The 19022-nt window shown below is 45.4% G+C and overlaps 1 protein-coding gene across 4 annotated transcripts; it reads right to left on the minus strand.

The window, feature by feature from the left end:
- On the minus strand, window positions 357-18969 carry LOC110390406 (sulfotransferase family cytosolic 2B member 1-like). 4 transcript variants are annotated; one of them, XM_021381711.1, is made up of 8 exons: window positions 8347-11022; window positions 7910-8084; window positions 7387-7595; window positions 6850-6976; window positions 6452-6546; window positions 6188-6368; window positions 5821-5959; window positions 2256-3654 (listed from the first exon to the last, which is right to left on the minus strand). In XM_021381711.1, exons 2-8 carry the CDS (start codon window positions 8043-8045, stop codon window positions 3579-3581), a joined length of 963 nt encoding a protein of 320 aa, XP_021237386.1. In that variant the 5' UTR covers window positions 8046-8084; window positions 8347-11022; the 3' UTR covers window positions 2256-3578. The 4 variants fall into 4 exon arrangements, with proteins under 4 accessions (XP_021237388.1, XP_021237386.1, XP_021237389.1 ...); XM_021381713.1 differs by lacking the exon at window positions 2256-3654 and adding an exon at window positions 357-489 and having other exon boundaries at window positions 7910-11022; XM_021381714.1 differs by lacking the exons at window positions 7910-8084; window positions 8347-11022 and adding an exon at window positions 18658-18969.

The following is a 19022-nucleotide window of genomic DNA, read 5'->3' on the forward strand; positions in this document are numbered from 1 at the left end:
GTGCCATTGGCATCACGTAGGCTGTAGGATTGTGAAATTGGACTGTTTCAGGAATCTGATGAGCAAACAAGTCCTCTCAGCTGAGCTGGTTCTGGACCATCAATGGCAGCAATGGAGGCACAGATGGAATTTTGTGCAACCTTCCAGGCAGGAATAGTGTACTAATGCCAAGGCAGAGCTGGGAAAGTGAAATTCATGCCTTGCCATTCATTCAGAAACAACATTTTCTGGTGGAAAATGCAGAAACTTTTATGAAGAGGTTTTTTTTCTTTTTATTTCCACTTTTTCTCTCACATTTGTCCCAAGAGGAAGGAAACATTTATGAAATTCTGTGCCACTGTTTGTCTGTGTTCAGTGTTCAGTTCATTCTCCCGGTCTTGGGGATGCTAGAGTGACAAGCAGCAGTTTCCCACAGAATCAAAGAATCATAGAGGTTGGAAGGGGCCTCTGGAGATCATCTTGTCCAACATCCCTGCTTAGGTGGGCACCCTAGAGGAGTTTACACAAGAGAGGACAGACTCTTTAGCAAGGTGTGCTTTGACAGAACAGGGAGAAATGGTTTCAAACTAAAAGAGAGGAGATTCAGATTGGATATAAAGAAGAAGTCTTTTACAGTAAGGGTGGTGAGGCACTGGAACAGGTTGCACAGAGAAGTGGTGGATGCTCCACCCCTGGCTACAGTCAAAATCAGGCTGGCCCAGGCTCTGAGCAACCTGACTGAACTGTAGACGTCCCTGTTCATTGCAGGGGAGTTGGACGAGATGACCTTTAGGGGTCCCTTCCAACTCAAAAGATTCTATTCCATGATTCTGTGGTAATTCCCAGTTTGCCTTGAACTGAGGAGCACAGAACCAGACTCAACATTTGGGATGGGGCCTCCCCAGGGCAGAGTAGAACGGGAGGATCGTCTCCCTCCCCAGCTGGTCATGCTTTTTGTAATGCACCCCAGAATACCATTGACCTTCTTGGCCACAAGGGCTCACTGCTGGCTCATGGCCTCTGGGATGCCCAGGTCCTTCTCCACAGAGCTCTTTTCCAGCAGGACATCCACTAACCTGTACAGATATGTGCAGTTATTCCTCCCCTGGTGTAGGACTCCATCCTTGCCCATGTTGAAAATCATAAGGATCCTCTACCCAGCCTCATAAGGTTCCTCTCCCAGGTCCCCTATGGGGATGGATCACCCATGGCCAGGAAGAGACACGATGCTGCAGGGATATGCTGATGCTGCTCTTATGTGTGGGATCTTCCTCATGCCAACTTTTGCGATTGGAAAATGCATGTAGATACCTTGCATGCTCAGCAGACATCATCAGTCACTCCCCAGAGCTGGATGATTTCAGTTTTTGGACTCAGACACCTGTACTGGAGATATCTGTTCAGAAAGGAAATACTGTTGCAGAAGTTACACAAGGATGTCTTTTACCTGGAATGTGCATTAGATGGAAATAAGTGCATCTATTAATTAATCTAAAACTAATTCCATTAGATGGAATTAGTGCATCTCTGATGTACTCCTCTGCTTAGAGTGTGCAACCCAGGGTCTATTTGCAACACATCATTCATGTTCACATTACGTTTCATAGCAAGTCTGTATACCATCACATCCAGCTCAGAGCAGCTGAGCTGTCTCAGCATTTGAAGACTGCTCACATCTCTTTGCTTAGCTTTAGGGTTTGTCCTTCCATCAGACTGTTAACCTCTCCATCTCTACCCTGTTTCGTATGTTCTGATAGCTGTCGCTGCCTCCCTCATGGTCGGTCTCAAGCAGGCCAACACCTGGACAACAGCTGGACAACACCCTTCTTGAAGGCTGATGCCTACACCCAGCCACTGATATGCAGGAGAGATCTTAGAGCTGTTGAGAAGATGAGAGTCACTCGTTTTACTCACAAATGAGACTTCTTGTTCCAGACATTTCAGGTGAAGTTTGTTTTTTTCGCAATACCCAGATGTTATTGATTCTGTTGTGCTTTGATACTGATCCTAAGCTTCTGTCTGCCTGTGAGAGTTTGGCCAGTAATTCCCACTTTGTATTTGTAGAACTGATTGCTTGCTTGATAGTTAAATTAAACAAACCGATGTTTGCTGATAACTGGTAGCATATTATCTTCTGTGTGACTACAAACAGAAGCACTGGATTTCTGCTCAGTATTTTCTGGGAATTGAATTTAGACTGAATCTTCTAAAATCAACCAGAGTTGCCTGCTTTCTTCCCTCCCTCCTTCCCTTTCTTCCATCTTCTCTCGATCATGTTTACTCTTTCTTTCTTATTCATTCATTCATTTATTCATTCATTCATTTCTAAACACACACACTAGATCAAACCAACCAGAACCTGGTACCTCCCCATCTCACAAGCACCGTTAAAGATGACCGTTGCCATTTCCCCAAATATTTAATTGTGATTTTGGAAAGGATTGTGATTTTAAATTCAGATCAAAATATCTGTCTTTCCTAAGTGTGCATTCAGTATTTCAACTTGTCTTCCATGTTTCTCATTCCTAGAAATCATTTCAGTTGTGTCATAATAAGAATTTTAGCAAAAATGAAAGTGGAAAAGATTCAACACTTCAGCTCAGTTTGCACACACTTTCACTAGCTTCCCTTCCTCGCTGCATTACTGATAAACTCTTTCCGTACTCTTTCCCATCTTGTAAATGTGGTTTTGCAATGGATTGTTGTTACCTGCTATACTCGCTGCTCTACCTATCTCATTTTGCACCCTTGCCTCTCTAATTTTGACCCAATATGCCATTCTGTCATACTCTGTCTTAGAACCTTGGCCTGATTTTGTCCTTCTGAAGGATACTTCTTTTTATTTCCTCCATTTTTAGTACTAATGGGTTCTTGGGTATTAAATAGAAATGACGGTCTCTGAGTTTCAGGACCATGATTAAGGGAGCAGTGATTTTCCTTTTGTGGCCTCTGAAACTGTAAGGGTCCTGTTGCATCAGCTCAATGTACCTAAGCCCATGGAACCTGATGAAATTCATCCCAGAGTTCCAAAGGAGTCAGCAGATGATACAAATGGATTTCTCTCAACAATTCACTAAAGGCAAAGTGCAAATGTGGTATGAGGGAAGATCTGGGGAACTACAGACTGCCCAATTAACCTCAGGAAACTACAGAACTGTCCATCCAACCGCAGTCCTCAGAAAAGTAATGGAGAAGACTGTACTGGCTGCTGTTGAAAGGAGCGTAAAGAAGATTGTTTTTGTCAGTCATAACCAGCATGGATTCATCAAGGGAAAGTCCCATCTTACTAACTTGATCTCCTTGTATGATAAGAATTACTGCTTGGTGGATGAAAGGAAGAGCTCAGCAGCAACAAAAACACCAGTGTGAAATCAGCTCTATTTTCATCAAAAATCCAAAACAAAGCTCCATACAGGAGTCTATGGAAAAATAGCTAAATGTCTTGATTTTCCTGCAGCCATACTTTTGTCCAGTCTGTTCACACCAGGGAAATCAGTGACTTTGGCTGCTTTAGCATCATCGCTATCAGACTGTTCTCAACATGGGACAACAAAGATCTCTCGTTTCTTTAACCAGGTGATCAATTTCTCCAATGATAATCAGAGCCTATGCTGTCTTCTAAGAACATCATCTCTGTCTTCTGAGGATCCAGCTTCAGTATCATTGGCATTCATACTGTAAAAAAATCAGACATTTGTCCTTTCGCCATCAGAACTGGAGGGGAATTGGAATATACTGGGATATACCGAGAAGGGTGTGGCTTTGTGCAGCCAAGGTGGGAAAGGGCTTATACCCAAACTTCTAAGGGTTAGTATCACACAGAGCACCTAGATAGCTATGCTTATTCTTCCCAGTGCTTGTTTTGGAGATACTCTTCACTCTACATCCTTCCAATAGATTTGCTGTGCTTTTCAGATCAAAATATTTGAGATAATGGGATTTTATGAAGCCTATCAAGGCTATTTTCTATGGGATAAAGATTGGATGTGAGAACTGAAACAAGTTATTAAAGAGAAATCTCATTTGGAACCTGACATCTGTACATTATCACAAGGCAAAATTTATAACTGCAGATGGTGGATCTGAGGAGAGAACATGCAAGGGTATAAAATAAATACAAACAATGATCTCCATGTATCCAAGGAGATACATCCTAACACAAGTGAGTCATGCTCTACTTGCATTCTCCCTCTGGAGGCCGCAAAAGCACCTGAGCACAGATTTTAGTTTCTACGTGTTCATGAAGACCCTGCATTTAGGAGTGAGTTAAGAGGAGAAAGAGCAATCATGAAGCGAACTCTTTTGCTGGAACATATGTATTTGCTGCATTTTCTTTAGGCTCTTCTCCTGCTGGAAAACGAGTTTCAGAGGCTTAAAACTTTGTTTCCTGAAGCCAACAAAGCCTTTCAGTGGTCTTATATTGAATTGAAGGCCTTTCTATGCACCGCAAAGCATTGCACCTGGCCTCTACCTAATGCTTTGATATCTCTAAAGGCAAAGTGGGTGCCATATGTGCACCGAATGATACTGGAGACACCACACAGCACTTAAGACATCTTAATCAGGTTATGAATATGGTATGTTGCACCACAGGGTGCTTGCTAATCAGTTTGTAAAAAAGCCCAGCTAAGGCACTGACTCAAACCCGCCATGTTAGCAGAGTGGTGGGAGAGCAGTGTCATGCTAAGTGTAGAATGCATCACACATAGCTCAAATGCAAACACACAAATAAGGCAACTGGCACACAAACAGGGTAATTTGGCTGTAGTTTATGTAAGAGGAAACAATTTTGACCATGGTTTTGGAGGCACCTTCTAATGCTGTGCCACATGTCCTTCCTCTCTATGTTTAAGCTCCCACACTGAGGGTCATTAAGGAGAATGTGTTGGGCATGAATGGGTGCACCATAAACACAAGTCAGTCTGCACTGCCAACAGGGTTAGTAGTCTTTCCTTAAGTCAGGTCATCTTCTGGCTATGAGATTTCACAACACAGACATGCCAATACCACCAGTATGGAAAGGCACTGCTCTCTGTCCATGGGATGAGTTTCTGTTGCTGGATAGACCAGGTGGTATCTGGCCAAGGCTGGAGTCATGCCCAAGTGCCTCTGAATGAATGTCCAGGAAGCAAAGCTGTGGGTATTTTACAAGCTGTATTTTGGCACTTGCAACGAGCTGAGCTTCCGTGTAGGCTCTGTGGAGCCTTGGGGATACACACGTCACAGAACCATGTCTAAGCCAAGATCCACAAAAGGTCTTCCCCTTCTTTGATTTCCCTAAGTCCTTCTGTTGGGTTTCACATTAAGAAGTCTATTGAAGTCTGACTATCTGTGATGCACTTGGCCATGATCCTTAGGTAGTTCCTGTTCTGCAACACATTTTCCCCATTCAGTTTCAAGGCTGAGCTGTTAAATCCCCATGATACAGCACGCAGTTGGCTTTGCTTCCTTAAAACTCATCACTTGATTTAATCTCAATGAAGATAGATCAACAGAGGTGCAATGCCAACACTGTCTTGTACGGACACTCGTTCCTGTGATTTTAATCCTGTGCAACAGCCAGACATGACAGCCTACATCGTGCTTCGACAAACACTATGGCTTCACAGAGCTCATGTACTGGGAACTGGAAATATAAAGGACACCTCTGCATTCATCTCCCCTCCCCATTTTCTCTGCTGCTCTCCTGCAGCCTCAGGGAAACATCTCAGCTGGTTGCAGCTACCAAACAAGATGCTCTGCTCCATGTTGCACCTATTTGTACCTCTGGATCCAACTCCTTATGTCCAACAGCAACCAGTTACACCAGTTGCCAATAGTCAGCTTATACCCATTGCTCACCTGGCCTCATTTAGGTCTGGATCCTGATTTCTGTCCCAAGGAAAGGCCATGTCCAATCCCTGCATCTTCTCCTGGTAGATTCTGTTGAAGGTCTCGCTCTGTGCCACTGTGAAATGGTTCTTCCAGTCCCCACAGATGCCTGAGGAAGTAATATTTCTGTTTCAGAGTACACACCACTGCACAGTCCTCCTTCCTGCTCAGTTTTTGGGTGCAGTTACCACCCTGAAGCGCTGTCCAAAATGAGTAGCCATCCCCACGGACCCAGCTCCTCTAACCTAAGTTCCTGTGCTGCTGTCCTCCTGATCCTCTCCAGTGCTCCCATGGTGACACCAAAACCCAGCACATTGATGGGGCCCCCTCTGCTCACCTTTCCTCAGGAACTGGCCTTTGGTCTGGTCCATGATGTCTGTGGGGAGCAAGATGGAGCTGCACATCGGGTTCTGCCTCATGGCTGTGAAGGAGGCATTTTGGACTACTGAGGAGATAGCATCATCATCTAAATTCTTTCCCAAAAAATGGCAGAGGCGTCGCACACTGCATTGCAGATCCTTAGGGACACAGAATAATCCTGTTACCATCGAGGGTGACGCATCAGCACATTTGGAGCTGTTGGGTCTGCCAAGGTCACTACCTGTTTCAGCTCTTCATAGGTGATGAAGAAGAAATTCTCCTTGTCCTTCATCTGCATCCAGCCTTGGACATGTTCAAACCAGGAGCCATGGGGCACTGACGGGAGACAAAAGGCAGCAAGTCTATGAGGTGATCAGGGCAGGGCAGGAGGTGTGCAGGGTAGAGGAGGGTCCTCATTAGACTGGGAGAAGGCAGACATGATGCAAGATTGAGCAACAGCATCCAGAAAGCAGGTGGGACTGGGAGGTTCAGCTATTACAGATGAGCAATGGGGTCTTCTCCAGTCACCTTTCTGCTTATGTTTCACAGGCATCATCAGTGGACCACAGGAAAAGTTTCTAGAGATGGAGGTGACAGGGAACCCCCAACATGCAGTAAGCAACCACAAACCACACTCACACTCTCCATTGAGAAAGTCCCTCAAGAACTGCTCAAAGGACACGGGGTCCTCATAGCTGTTGCACATCTTGCAGAAGTAGAAATAGGAGACAACAACATCTCGAGGATCCCGTACGGTGTAGATAACCTAGGGGAGAGTGCATACAGGAGTAAGATGCTCAGAGTAGGGGAAGACAAATTGCAGGCTATGGCACTGGGGTAGATCTGTAAATGGAAGGGTCTGTCAAAGGAGGATCAACTCTGTGCTAGACTCAATAATGTAGACTTTGGGCAAGGACTGAGGAGCACATAGGCTCCCTAGAGCCACTGAAGACTCCTCAGAAGATCCAAAGGTGCAGCTGTGAGATGATGGCTTCCACATTTCCATTTGGAGGGTGTGTAGAATACCCTACCAAGGTCCTCACCCAAGGTCCCATCATTCCAGTGTTTCCCAGATGATGGGCAATGGTCCTCCCAGCCTCCCCTTCAGGTGCTGCATGAATATCCACCCCACGATGGCATATATATTTGGACATATGTTGGATTCTATGATCCCACCTTGGCAGTGGAATGGGAGAAGGACTTGGGGAAGATGTGCCTGGGGAGGTGGCAGGTCAGCAGGCGAGGTGAGGGGTAGCTGAGGGCTGCCTCCAGACCCAGGCGGGTTGAGAACCAAGGCATGCGGTCAGAATTGAGGACAGTTTGGCTCCAGCTGGGGTGGCCATGGCTGCGAATGAGGCTCAGGATCTCAGTCATCCACACGGTGCCTACCAGGTACAGCAGAGATATAGAGCAAAGGATTTACCCAGGGCTTAAGGATGTGTGGAACTCAGCAGCAATGTCACCGCCAAGTCTCTTCCCCCTGAAGAAACTGCCTCCTCGCCCGTGCACAACCACTGTGCTATAAATATATATGTATATATATCTATCAACCAAAACATTCCTGTTCCCATCACAAGAGAAGATTCACCTTCTCAACAACAGCTGAACTGCTTCCAAAACCCCACAGACCTTCTGCCATAGATCTCCCCACAAAACCTATCCCAGACTCTCTGTCCTCCCTTGGCCATCCCTGTGGTACCAGATTTAGGGTAGGTGATGTTGAAGACGTCATCGTCCCGCACCAGGAACTCGTTGTGGGCAAAACTCAAGCTGTGCACGGAGTTGTAGGCAGGAGGGAATTTAATGCCTTTGTATGTCACGTAGTGCACCGGCATCGTGCTTGGATGAGAACTGGGTGCTGCAGCTCTGCAGCCCTATAATGGGGAGGGAGAGGGACAGGGCACTGAACTCAAGATAGGAAATTTCTTCCTGCATAACAAGTCCCAAAGAGGAGTAATTCCATTTCCCAAACATCAGAAGAGCTCTGTGTTACACGATAACACACTCAGATACTCTCCAATCGTTCCTTATGGAAATTCACATGAAGGTTTATAGGGCAATTAAGGAGCCCTAAGGCTACATCTCTGCTAAGGGGTCAACCTTTCCTCCCCCTCCCTTGCTGCCCCATGTGTTTACCTGCCCTCACAGCTGGGATGGGTGCGTAGCAGCTATCTTAGCAAGATCCTGGACAACCAGGGAGACACGAGCAGCTGGAAACCCCAAACTCCCTGCTTTCTACACAAAATACAGCTTTGCTCTGCTTCCAGAAGCTGGAGGGAGAATAAAAAGGGGAGGAAAAAGGTTTCCTTGTTGCGCCATTCTGGAGCAATGATTAACAAGATCCAAAGTCCAACAGCCACCCCTTTCCTGCAAATCAGTGAGCAAAGCTAGTCCCGTGTGTCCTCTGCCCCGAATCCACTACAAGAACCACACTTGTCTTCTATGCCCTTATGTTTTATCATGGAACTCTCCAGTTTCCTTCAAAAACATATACAAAAAAAAACAGTAAAGGCTTCTTCCTGTAGGGTCCGCATTTCTTACCATTTATATTTCCCTCAGCTACTCTGAAAAGCACACAAGCACTTGAGCCTTTCTCTTATGGCAAATGAGAAACCTTTGGAACAGCATTAAAGGGAGAGGAAGAGGAGAAGTTCTTCCCCCAGTGCAGCATTATATGGCCTCTGTACATCCAAGGACAAGGCTGTTTAATGCCATTAATTAGAAGCAAGCAAAACCCAAGCAATACTCCTTGTAACAAGACAGCCACGTGGTCATATGTTAAATTAAAAGTATTTTCTATACTGAAGGAATCCAGTAAGATTTTCCTTGGGAAAAAAAAAATAGTAGTTAGACAACTTTGTGTACCACAATGCGCTGATTAAGTAGATCAAAAAGTAAATCAAATACATAATGTGTGTGAAAAATGTTTGAGAAGTACTAAATATTTTCTTTGACTGCACAAGACAGACAGCTTTTAAGACAAACAACTAAAACAGCAATTTCCCTTCTGACTGCATTTTGTTTTCAAAGTAAACAAGAGAAAATGGGATTAAGAAATGTTTAAACACTTCAAAGAGGAATGTTAACCAACCACAGGCACAGTGGGAGTAATAAACGCAATTAACCCCTTTGTTGCTCGGAGTTGAGACACAATTTCAACTAAACCAAAAGCTACAAGGAAAGCCACAAAATATTACAAATAATTGTTTTTCCATTGCAGTCCAAGGGAGACTCCACAACTTTACCTGAAGAAGATCTGCCTGTCCTTTTATAATTCGTGGCTAATTAATGACTGTAGGCTTGCCTACCTCCAAAGAGAAAATACACTAGCCTAAATGGTCATTAAGAAATTGGGCAATTAGTACATTTGTAAGCATATTAATTTTGTGTATATTATCTAGTTAAAGAATAAATTCATCATGTCTATTCTGGAAATACATGCTTCCTCATATTTTAAAGGTATTAAAATACTATCAACAGTGTTTGATGAGTTAAGGGATGGAGAACACTGAAAAAGACAATAGTAAGTTGAAGATATTTTGAATTTTTCTTATTAATAAATCATCCATGCTTCAGGAGCAAAAGAAACAAAAAGTAAAGGAAAGGATATCAGACTGCAGCCAAGTCTTTCTATGTTAAAGGCAAAAACTGTAATTGTCAAAGTTTTCAAGTAAAAATATCAGCATGCAACAATTTGAAATTATAGTTCTTATATCACGATTAACAGAAATTGAGAAGCATTTCAGAGCTATGAATAATTTAATGCTCACTAGCCTTTCAGAACAGAATGATGACGTGTGAATAAAAAGTTTAAGAATTTAGAAAGAAACTGCAACCATGTCCAACGAAACCTGAATTCAAAGTAATGAGAATTCCTTTAAATCAATTAAGGGAGTTAATTTAAATCACTGTTTTAATTTAAAAGTAATTAATTAATTAGTGATAGAGGAGTCAAGTCTCATGGAAGAAAAAGCATTCGTGCTAGAGAGAAATAAAAATCACACTTTCAAGGAGCCTGTGCAATCACCCCATTGCTTCTGCTCCAAAGATATCAAGTTGAGTGGAAATTTAAAATAAATAAAGCACCAAAAATGTCAATATCAGGTTTGGAACTGAAAGGAAAAGAGATTTTTTTTTTTAATTTCCTTTTTTTTCCACTGATCTCACCAGAAATGATACAGTGTGGGGTTATATGAATATGCTGCTGGTTTTGACAGCACAGCTACTGTGATACCAAGGACCTCCTCTGACTGTGGATACTGGCAAGCTTGCCTGGTTTTGGATTGGCTTCTCAAACACTTCCTGCTCTTGCACTTTCTGCATTCCTCCTTCATTTATTTTATTTTTCCACCTGCATTTCTTTTTATTCCCTCCTCTGAGCGCTTTGTATCTCAGTTGTCAAACAATCACAGAATCTTAGAATCACCAAGGTTGGAAAAGACCTCCAACATCATCCAGTCCAACCGTCCACCTACCACCACCTACCACCAGTATTTCCCTCTAAGCCATGTCCCTCAGTACAACATCTAAAAGTTTCTGGAACACCACCAGGGACGGTGACTCCACCACCTCCCTGGGCAGCCCATTACAGTGCCTGACCACTCTCACAGAGAACCTGTTTTTCCCAACACCCAACCTGAAACTCTCCAGGCATAACTGGAGGCCATTCCTACTCTTTCTATCACTGGTTACATGGGACAAGAGGCTGATTCCCTCCTAACCACAACCTCCCTTCAGCGGATTAGAGAGCAATAAAGTCTCCCCCGAGCCTTCCCTTCTCCAGACTGAACAATCCCAGTTCCCTCAGCCACTCCTCATAAGACTTGTCCTCCAGACCCCTCACAGCTTCATAGCCCTTCTCTGGACACACTCTGGGGCCTCACTGTCTTTCTTGTATTGATGGGCCCAAAACTGAACACAGCACTCGAGCTGCAGCCTCACCAGGGCTGAGCACAGAGGGATGATCACTTCCGTGCCCCTACTGGCAACACTATATCTGATCCAAGCCAGGATGCCATTGGCCTTCTTGGCCACCTGGGCACACTGCTGGCTCATGCTCAGTAGAGCACTGACCAATATCCCCAGGACCATTTGCTCTACACAGTCTTCCAGCCATTCTGCCCCAAGCCTGTAGCATTGCCTGGGGTTGTTGTGGCCAAAGTGCAGGACCCAGCACTTGTCCTTGTTGAACCTCATCCCTTTGGCCTCAACCTCAGCCTGTCCAGATTCCTCTGTAGGACCTTGCTACCCCCAGGCAGATCGACGCTTCCTGCCAACTTGGTGTCATCTGCAAACTTACTGAGGGTGCTCTCAGTGCCCTCATCCAGGTCATCAATAAAGATATGGAACAAGACAGGCCCCAGTACCGACCCCTGAGTTATCCTTTGCCTCTTGGCAAACTCCACGCAAAGAGCTGGGTCACCCTTGGAATCACCTGCAAACAATCAAGCTCACATTTCCCTGCCCTGTTCATGTGCTGGGGAGACTGACACTTTGTATTTGCAAAGAGGTATGTGAGTTTGGTGATTATGCATGTTATTGGTTCCTCCTAAATCTTGATGCTTTGGCGTGTGGGTGACTATGAACCAAATACATCCTTTCTTTCCCATGTACATGATGCTGGCTTAGTTTTAGACGTATGAGGCACCTCAAACTGCTTTCAAAACTAACAAAAAGAAACTTGTTTTGCTATCTGCTCAGTCCCTTGTTTAGCAGTGCTTTTGCTTTCACCTGAAAATGAGAATTGGAAATGGGGTATTGCAGCAAGTTTCCAATTTGCCAGGGCATACAGAGCAGGAGCCTCTGCTGAAATGGCATTTCTCATGGGGATGCATCTAAAATGGGGATCCATTGTTAGTGAATTCCAGCAACAGCTGCCATTGCAGAAGGGTAACACATTAAACAGCTGAACTGCCCCATTCGGTCGGCTGGACATTCCTTCTCCTAAACTTAGGTGGTTTACTTTTAAGATAAACCTCTCAGGAATCAGAACCCTATTTCAGGTATGTCTGGAGTCAGCTGGGTTGTTGAAAGAAGCCGTAGCCACAGGATGGCACCATCAGCCCAACAAGGGGACATGGGATGCACAGGACGTGTCCTGCTGCCGTGCCCTAGCTCAGAGATTTGGCAGCTGTGACACCGGCCCTGCAAGCCCTGGCCAAGGGTTTGGGGGTCTTCGTGGAAGAGAAAAGGGGTCAGACAATCTAGGACCTAAGTCCTGCCAGAAAAGGGGTACAGGGAGCAGTGTTTGTTCCTTAATGCCTCCGCTCCAATTCTTGTCACTCATTTTCCCTGCTTTTGCCCCAAATTCTCTTTCTTTCTTTTTTTTGCCTAAATTAACCAAACCATGCAGTATCCTCACAGCTGGCAGAGAGGAGGGATCCAACATCGCACAGAATTCCAAAGAACACACAGAGTGGCCATGCTGCCCCACTGGGCACTAATGCATGACCAACCTGATTATGATACAGCCAGGCACATCCAACTCGACAAGGGGCCGCCCCCAGCCCCACACCATCATGGCAGTGGATCTTCCCCACCCCAGGCACCCGCTGCTCAGCACCAACCTAACAGCAGTGTGCTATTAAGGCTGTCAAGGCTGAAAGCAGGGCACGGGGAGGTTCTGGTAAAAGAATTTGAGACCGAGTTTCAAGATTGCCAAAAAATCATCCGTTTTTTGGTACATTTGCAACTCCATTTTCAGTTGGCATAAATACATCACCTGTGTATTTTCCAATGGAATGTGTAGAGCTGCAATCAGACATTCAACTCAAAAATCTGGTCACATCTCTTTACCGGATTGTTATAAGAGAGAAATATCCCTCGATTCACAGTAACGCCTTATTCATGTCTTTGCTTTTGGCAGTATGTACATTTTGAGCAGCTATTGCCAAGGATGAAGCACAGGAAGAGAAACATTTCATCAAAAATCTCTGATGAGCACCTTGAGAACTCACTAAGAACTGATACTGCTTCTACTGAACCAGACTGATACGTGAATGTCACAAACACAAGGTCAAATATCCCTCTAGTTTCATGTTTTTGTTCTCTCTTCTTTTGACTGTTTTAATAAAAATATTAAAAATTAAAATAAGTTTTTTTTACTTACGTACATCTACTTTATTCTATATTTTACTAGGGTTGCACCAATAGTAATGCCTCCTGTTTTAGTATGTTGGCCCACAACATCAGAGGCAGATGGTGGTGGGCTGGCAGCACAGAGGCAGTCTGACAGAATGGCATCCGACATGGAAGTGTGTATGAAGCACAGAGGTGGAATTGAATTACTACATGTGAAAAAAAAAAAAGGTACTCACTAACATTCATCGACACTTGCTGAACGTTTATGGAGACCAAATGGTGGATATGAGCACAGGGAGGCAGTGGTGGTGCATTTCAGCAGTGACGACAGCGACAGTGGTCACCTCTACTTGTGCAGATTTTTATGAGCATGGCATGCAGGCTCTTGTTCATTGCTAGTGAAAATGCATACTTAGTAGCGGTGACAATCTTGAAAAACAGTGACTTTTAGCTGAAAATTTGCCCTAACAAATAGCATTATTGTGCACTTTGTATCAGTTGTTGTTTCCATGGAAATAGACAGGAAGCATTACCTTCAGAGCGACTTTTGTGTATGAGGCCCAAGACAATTCCTCTTCACTCAACGTGGCCCAAGCAAGCCAAAGTTTTGACACCTGTGCGTGTAAAGCAAAGTATCTTGAAACAAGCACACATCCCATGTGCAACACTTCAACTTGCACAACTGCACATTTCTTGCCTTGATTTTCTGCTTTTCATCTCCTCTGAAATTTTTTGGGCTCATCCTTTCCTCAAAGCTTCAGGAGCAAACGCAGCAGTTGTGCTGTTATTAAGTATTATCCCTTGCTATCTTTATGTACTTTGGCTCCAGCATTAAGGGCTGTGTTATACACTAAGAGGAAAACTCATCTGCTAGGGAACACAGCTCTTCCAGGGAAATGTATTGAGTTGCGATGCCAGCACCCTCTGCAGTGATTGGTCCAAGAATGGAAACTGTTTTCTACTTTTTTTTTTTTTTTTTTTCAATGTTTGGCATAGCTCCATCCCATCCTACACACAACAGAAATTACCCTGGGGCTCCCGGCTGAATGCTGCAAGCACTGAGCTGTGCAGTGGGCTTGTGGAATGGCTGAGATGCTCCCCTGCATGCTGAGCAGTCATGAGTAATTATACTTAATTTTGCTTGGATTTTTATGAAAATATATATATGTGCCTAAATGTCCCCACCACAGATGAACAAGACCCCCAGGCCCTATTACACTTCTCCCTCAGGCTTTCCAGTGTTTTTGAGTCTCTTTCCTCTCCATCTTCCAGCATCCTGACCCCATGGAGAAGCGCAGAGCCCTCAAGCAGATCCTCCTCATCTCATCCCAATCCTGCAGCATGGGAATTGAGGTCACCAACAAAACAGGTGTGACCCTCTGCAGTCCCAGGTCTGTATGGCAGCCATCAGCCCTTACCTCGAGGAGGTCCCTGAAGCATGGGCATGAATTTGAGAGCAGAAAAATAAGGTGTGCATGGAGTGCTGGCAGGTGGAGAGGGTCCATAAAAGCTTCAGTGAGTGCAAGGAAGCAGAATGGAGGTAGAGGAATCCATGGCCTGGGCTGGTGCCAACAGGAAGCAATGCAGCCTTGTTGTGAACATCTTGCCAAAAAAAAAAAAGAAGAAAAGAAAGGGGGAAAAAGGGAAAGAAAGGGAAGACAGAGCTGGACAAATGCCCTGGTTGTTCAAGTCTTGTTTACACAAGAAGAAGGAGACTGCATAAGCTCCCACCACGCTTTTTGCGGCAGTGTCTGGGATCACAGAATTACGGAAGGTTTAAGGCTGGAAGGGGCCTGGAGGTATTTTGTCTAGTACATAGGGGAATGGATTTAGGGTAAAAGAAGGGAGAATTTGGTCAGATGTTAGGAGGAAGTTCGTTACTGATGAGGCACAGGATCAGGCTTCCCAGAGAAGTTGTGGATGCCCCAACCTCGGAGGTGCAGCTTCACCTCAAGCACTGTTTGTACTGTTTTGGGCTCCATGACACAAGGATATAAAACTATTAGAGAGTGCCCAAAGGTGTGCTATGAAATTGGGGAAGGGTCTGGAGGGAAAGAAGTACAAGGAGCTGCTGAGATCTCTTGGTTTGCTTGGCTCAAAGAAGGGGAGACTGACAGAGACCTCATGACAGCCTTCAGCCACCTCATGGCAGCCTACAACTTCCAACGTGGTACTTGGAGGCTTTCTAACCACCTTCAGATGCCTACATTCAACCTGCTGACTCAGTACACTGTAGGGATAGGAAGAAATCCCTTTTGTGGTGCCTTACTCTTCCTCTGGGGGTCATCCAGGTCCCACACAGTCTCAGTGCAGCCCAAATTACAAAACCACACATTCAGCCATGTTAAGCGAAGTTGGATCAGGAATGATATAAGAACAATGTGTCCAGAGAAGGGAAACAAAGTCAGTGAAAGGGCTGGAAGGCATGACATAGCAGCTGCTGAGGTTTCTTGGTTTGTTCAGCCTAGAGAAGAGAGACCGAGGGGTGGCCTCATGGCGGCCTACAGCTTCCTCACTATGTCAAATAGCTTCCTCATGGTGGCACAGAGCTCCCTCATGGGGGCCTACCTCTTCCTCATGGCTGTCTACAGCTCCTTACAGGCAGCAAAAGCACAGGCATTGACCTATGCTCTCTGGTGACAGTGACAGGACTCAAGGGAACTGCATGGAGCTGTACCAGGGGAGGGTCAGGCAGGTGTTAGGAAAAGGTTCTTCACCAGAGGACAGTAGGCATGGAACAGGCTGCTCAGGGCAGTGGTCATGACACCAAGCTGCTGGAGCTCAAGGAGCATTTGGACAGATATAGGGTTTGGATTTCGGGCAGTCCTGTGAGAAGCCAGGAGCTGGAATGAATGGTCTTCTGGGTCCCACAGAATCATAGAAAATTGCAGCTAAGGATATTCTATGATTCTATGAAAACTGCTGATGTAGACTTGGTTAGGGACAGGAGTGCCTCACCTAGGGCAAGGCCACTCAGCTCCTCCTGTATCATCATTCCCTTGTCCTGAAAAGTTTTAAGAGGAGCTTTCCAGTGAAGCCTCATGAATGGGGAAATGGAAACCTTCCAGTTTGTGACGCTACGGCATCTTTCTGCTCTTGCCACAGCTATTTACACCAAAGTGGTGAAATCTTCACAACCCCATCACCATCCATCAGCCGCCCCGCGTCCAGGGTTGATGTGCATCTTTGTGAAACGGCATCTGAGTGCTTGGGGTGTATCTGGAGCCCTGCTGTTTGAGTCCAAAGCCTTCTCCTTCACACTGATGTTCTACAACTCAAGAAACAACACCGTCTTCACCCAACAGTTCGTGCTGGAGGTCTTCCACAAAACAACCATCTCTGGGAGCCTGCACAGCCTCTACTGGTCCATGTGCAGTGACTGACTCCAGTCCCAAACCTACACAAAGGAAAAGCTGGGCAAAAAAACCTCCTCCATTGTCAAGTCTGTAGGAATTTATTGCAAGTCTGCAACCAAATGAAACAAGCAGTCTGAGAAGTGAATCACCTCCAGCTCTCACAATGAAATTTTGCAAAATCCATCTTCCAAAGGTGATGAATGAAAAAATGTTGAAGAGAAAGGAAAAGAAAGCAGCGCATTTCTCTGACAGCTAACATTCATGCTTTCGGGGTTGATAAAAATCAAAGGGAATCACAGAATTGTAGGGGTTAGAAGGGACCTCCAGAAATCATCGAGTCCAAGATCCCTGCTAAAACACGTACCCAACAGTAGGTCATACAGGTAGGCATCCAGATGAGTTTTGTTTATCCTCAGAGAAGGAGACTCCACAACCTCTCTGGGCAGCCTGTTAGAGCGCTCTGTCACTCTGACAGTAAAGAAGTTCTTCCTTGTGTTAGTAAGGAACTTCCCGCATTCCATTTTCCGCCCCTTGCCCTTTGTTCCATTGCTGCTTGCCACCAAAAAGAGTCTGCCCCCATTGACTTGACTCCCATATGTTAGATATTTATAAACAGTGATGAGATCCCCTCTCAGACTTCTCCAGACCAAAGAGTCCCAGGTTACTCAGCTGTTCCTTGCATGGGAGATGCTCCAGGTTCTTAATCATCCTTGTGACCCTCTAATGGACTCTTTCTAAGAGATCTCTGTCTTTTTTGAACTGAGGAGCTCAGAACTGGACACAGTATTCCAGCAACAGGCTCAGAAGCACAGAGTAGAGGGGAAGGAGAATTTCCCTTGCCCTGCTGGCCACGCTCTCCCTAACGCACCCCACAATACCATTGGACTCCTTTCCAACAAGGGCACACTGCTGGCTCATGGCCAACCCAGGTCTTTCTCTGCAGAGCTCCTCTCCAGGAGGTCAGTCCATAACCCATGGGTGTCCAACCTTTTGGCTTGCCTGGCCCACACTGAGTGAAGAATTGCCTTGGGTCAGAAGCACAAAGGTCACTCCAAAAGTAATGTCTCCTATTTATTTCCATGGAAACTACTACAGATACAATGAGCACAGTAACCCTGATTGATAGAGCAAATTCTCAGCTACTAAACATTATTTTTCAGCAGAGTCACCACCATTAGCTATGCATTTTCACCAGTGATGAACAAGAGCCTGCATACCATGCTTGTCAAAACCTGCACAAGCAGAGGTGACACACTGTATTTGTCATCACTGCTGAAAAGTACCAGCCACTGACTTGCTGTGCTCACATCCACTGTCTGGTCTCCATAAACATTCAGCAAGCATCAGTGAATGTCAGTGGGTGCCTTTTTTTCCACATGGAGGAATTCAGTGATGCGCCTTTGCTTCATATGCAGCTCTTTGTCAGATGCCATTCTGACAGACTGATCCTCTGCTGCCATCTGTCACACAGCAACAACATGTACCAGGATACTGGTGGGAAGGTTCAGCCTCTACTGCCATCCCACTAACATCCACCTTTGACTTCGCGGGCCAACATACTAAACCAGGAGGCATTAACTTTGGAGCAGCACTCATAAAATATAGAATATAGTTAAAAGCCTTGCTGAAGTCAAGGTACACAACATCCACTACTCTCCCCTCATCTACCCAGCCAGTGATGGCATCATAGAAGGCTACCAGGTTGGGGAAGCATGATTTCCCCTTGGTGCTGCTGACTGCCCTATAGTTTCCCGGATCCTCCTTCTTGCCCTTTCTGAAGACTGAAGTGACATTGCCTTTCCTCCAGTTCTCAGACACCTCTCCCATTCTCCAAGACCTGCCAAAGATGATAGAGAGCAGTTCAGCAATCACCTCTGCCAGCTCCCTCAGTGCACGTGGGTGCATCCCATCATGGCCCATGGATTTGTGCGTGCTGATTTTAGCTGGATGCTCCCTGACTGAATCCACCCTGATCAAGGGGAAGTCTTCCATTCTCCAGACTATTTCTTACCTCCAGCATCAGGGATTTCCTACAAGCAGTCTTAGCAGAAAAGACTGAAGCAAAGAAGGCATTCACCACCTCCACCTCCTCAGCGTGCCCTGCTCCCCAGGCACGCACTTCATTCAGCAGCAGAAGCAAGAAGGCAGTGGGAAAGATACTCTAGCAGTTTCCATTCCATTAAATAAAACTGCTTAGCATGACGGAGAGAGAATAATGTCTTGGTTTCAATACTAAATTCACACTTACAATGGGCACACTGTACCTTTCCCCCCCTTAAAACGCGCGCCGTGAAACTACGACACTGCCCACCCCGCTGCACGTCCTGCGCATGCCCAACCTCCCCCTCCCGTCAGAGTCCTTTATGCGCATGCGCT

The sequence above is a fragment of the Numida meleagris genome, linkage group LGE64, assembly GCF_002078875.1.
Source record: "Numida meleagris isolate 19003 breed g44 Domestic line linkage group LGE64, NumMel1.0, whole genome shotgun sequence".
In the NCBI taxonomy this organism is placed as follows: Eukaryota; Metazoa; Chordata; class Aves; order Galliformes; family Numididae; genus Numida; species Numida meleagris.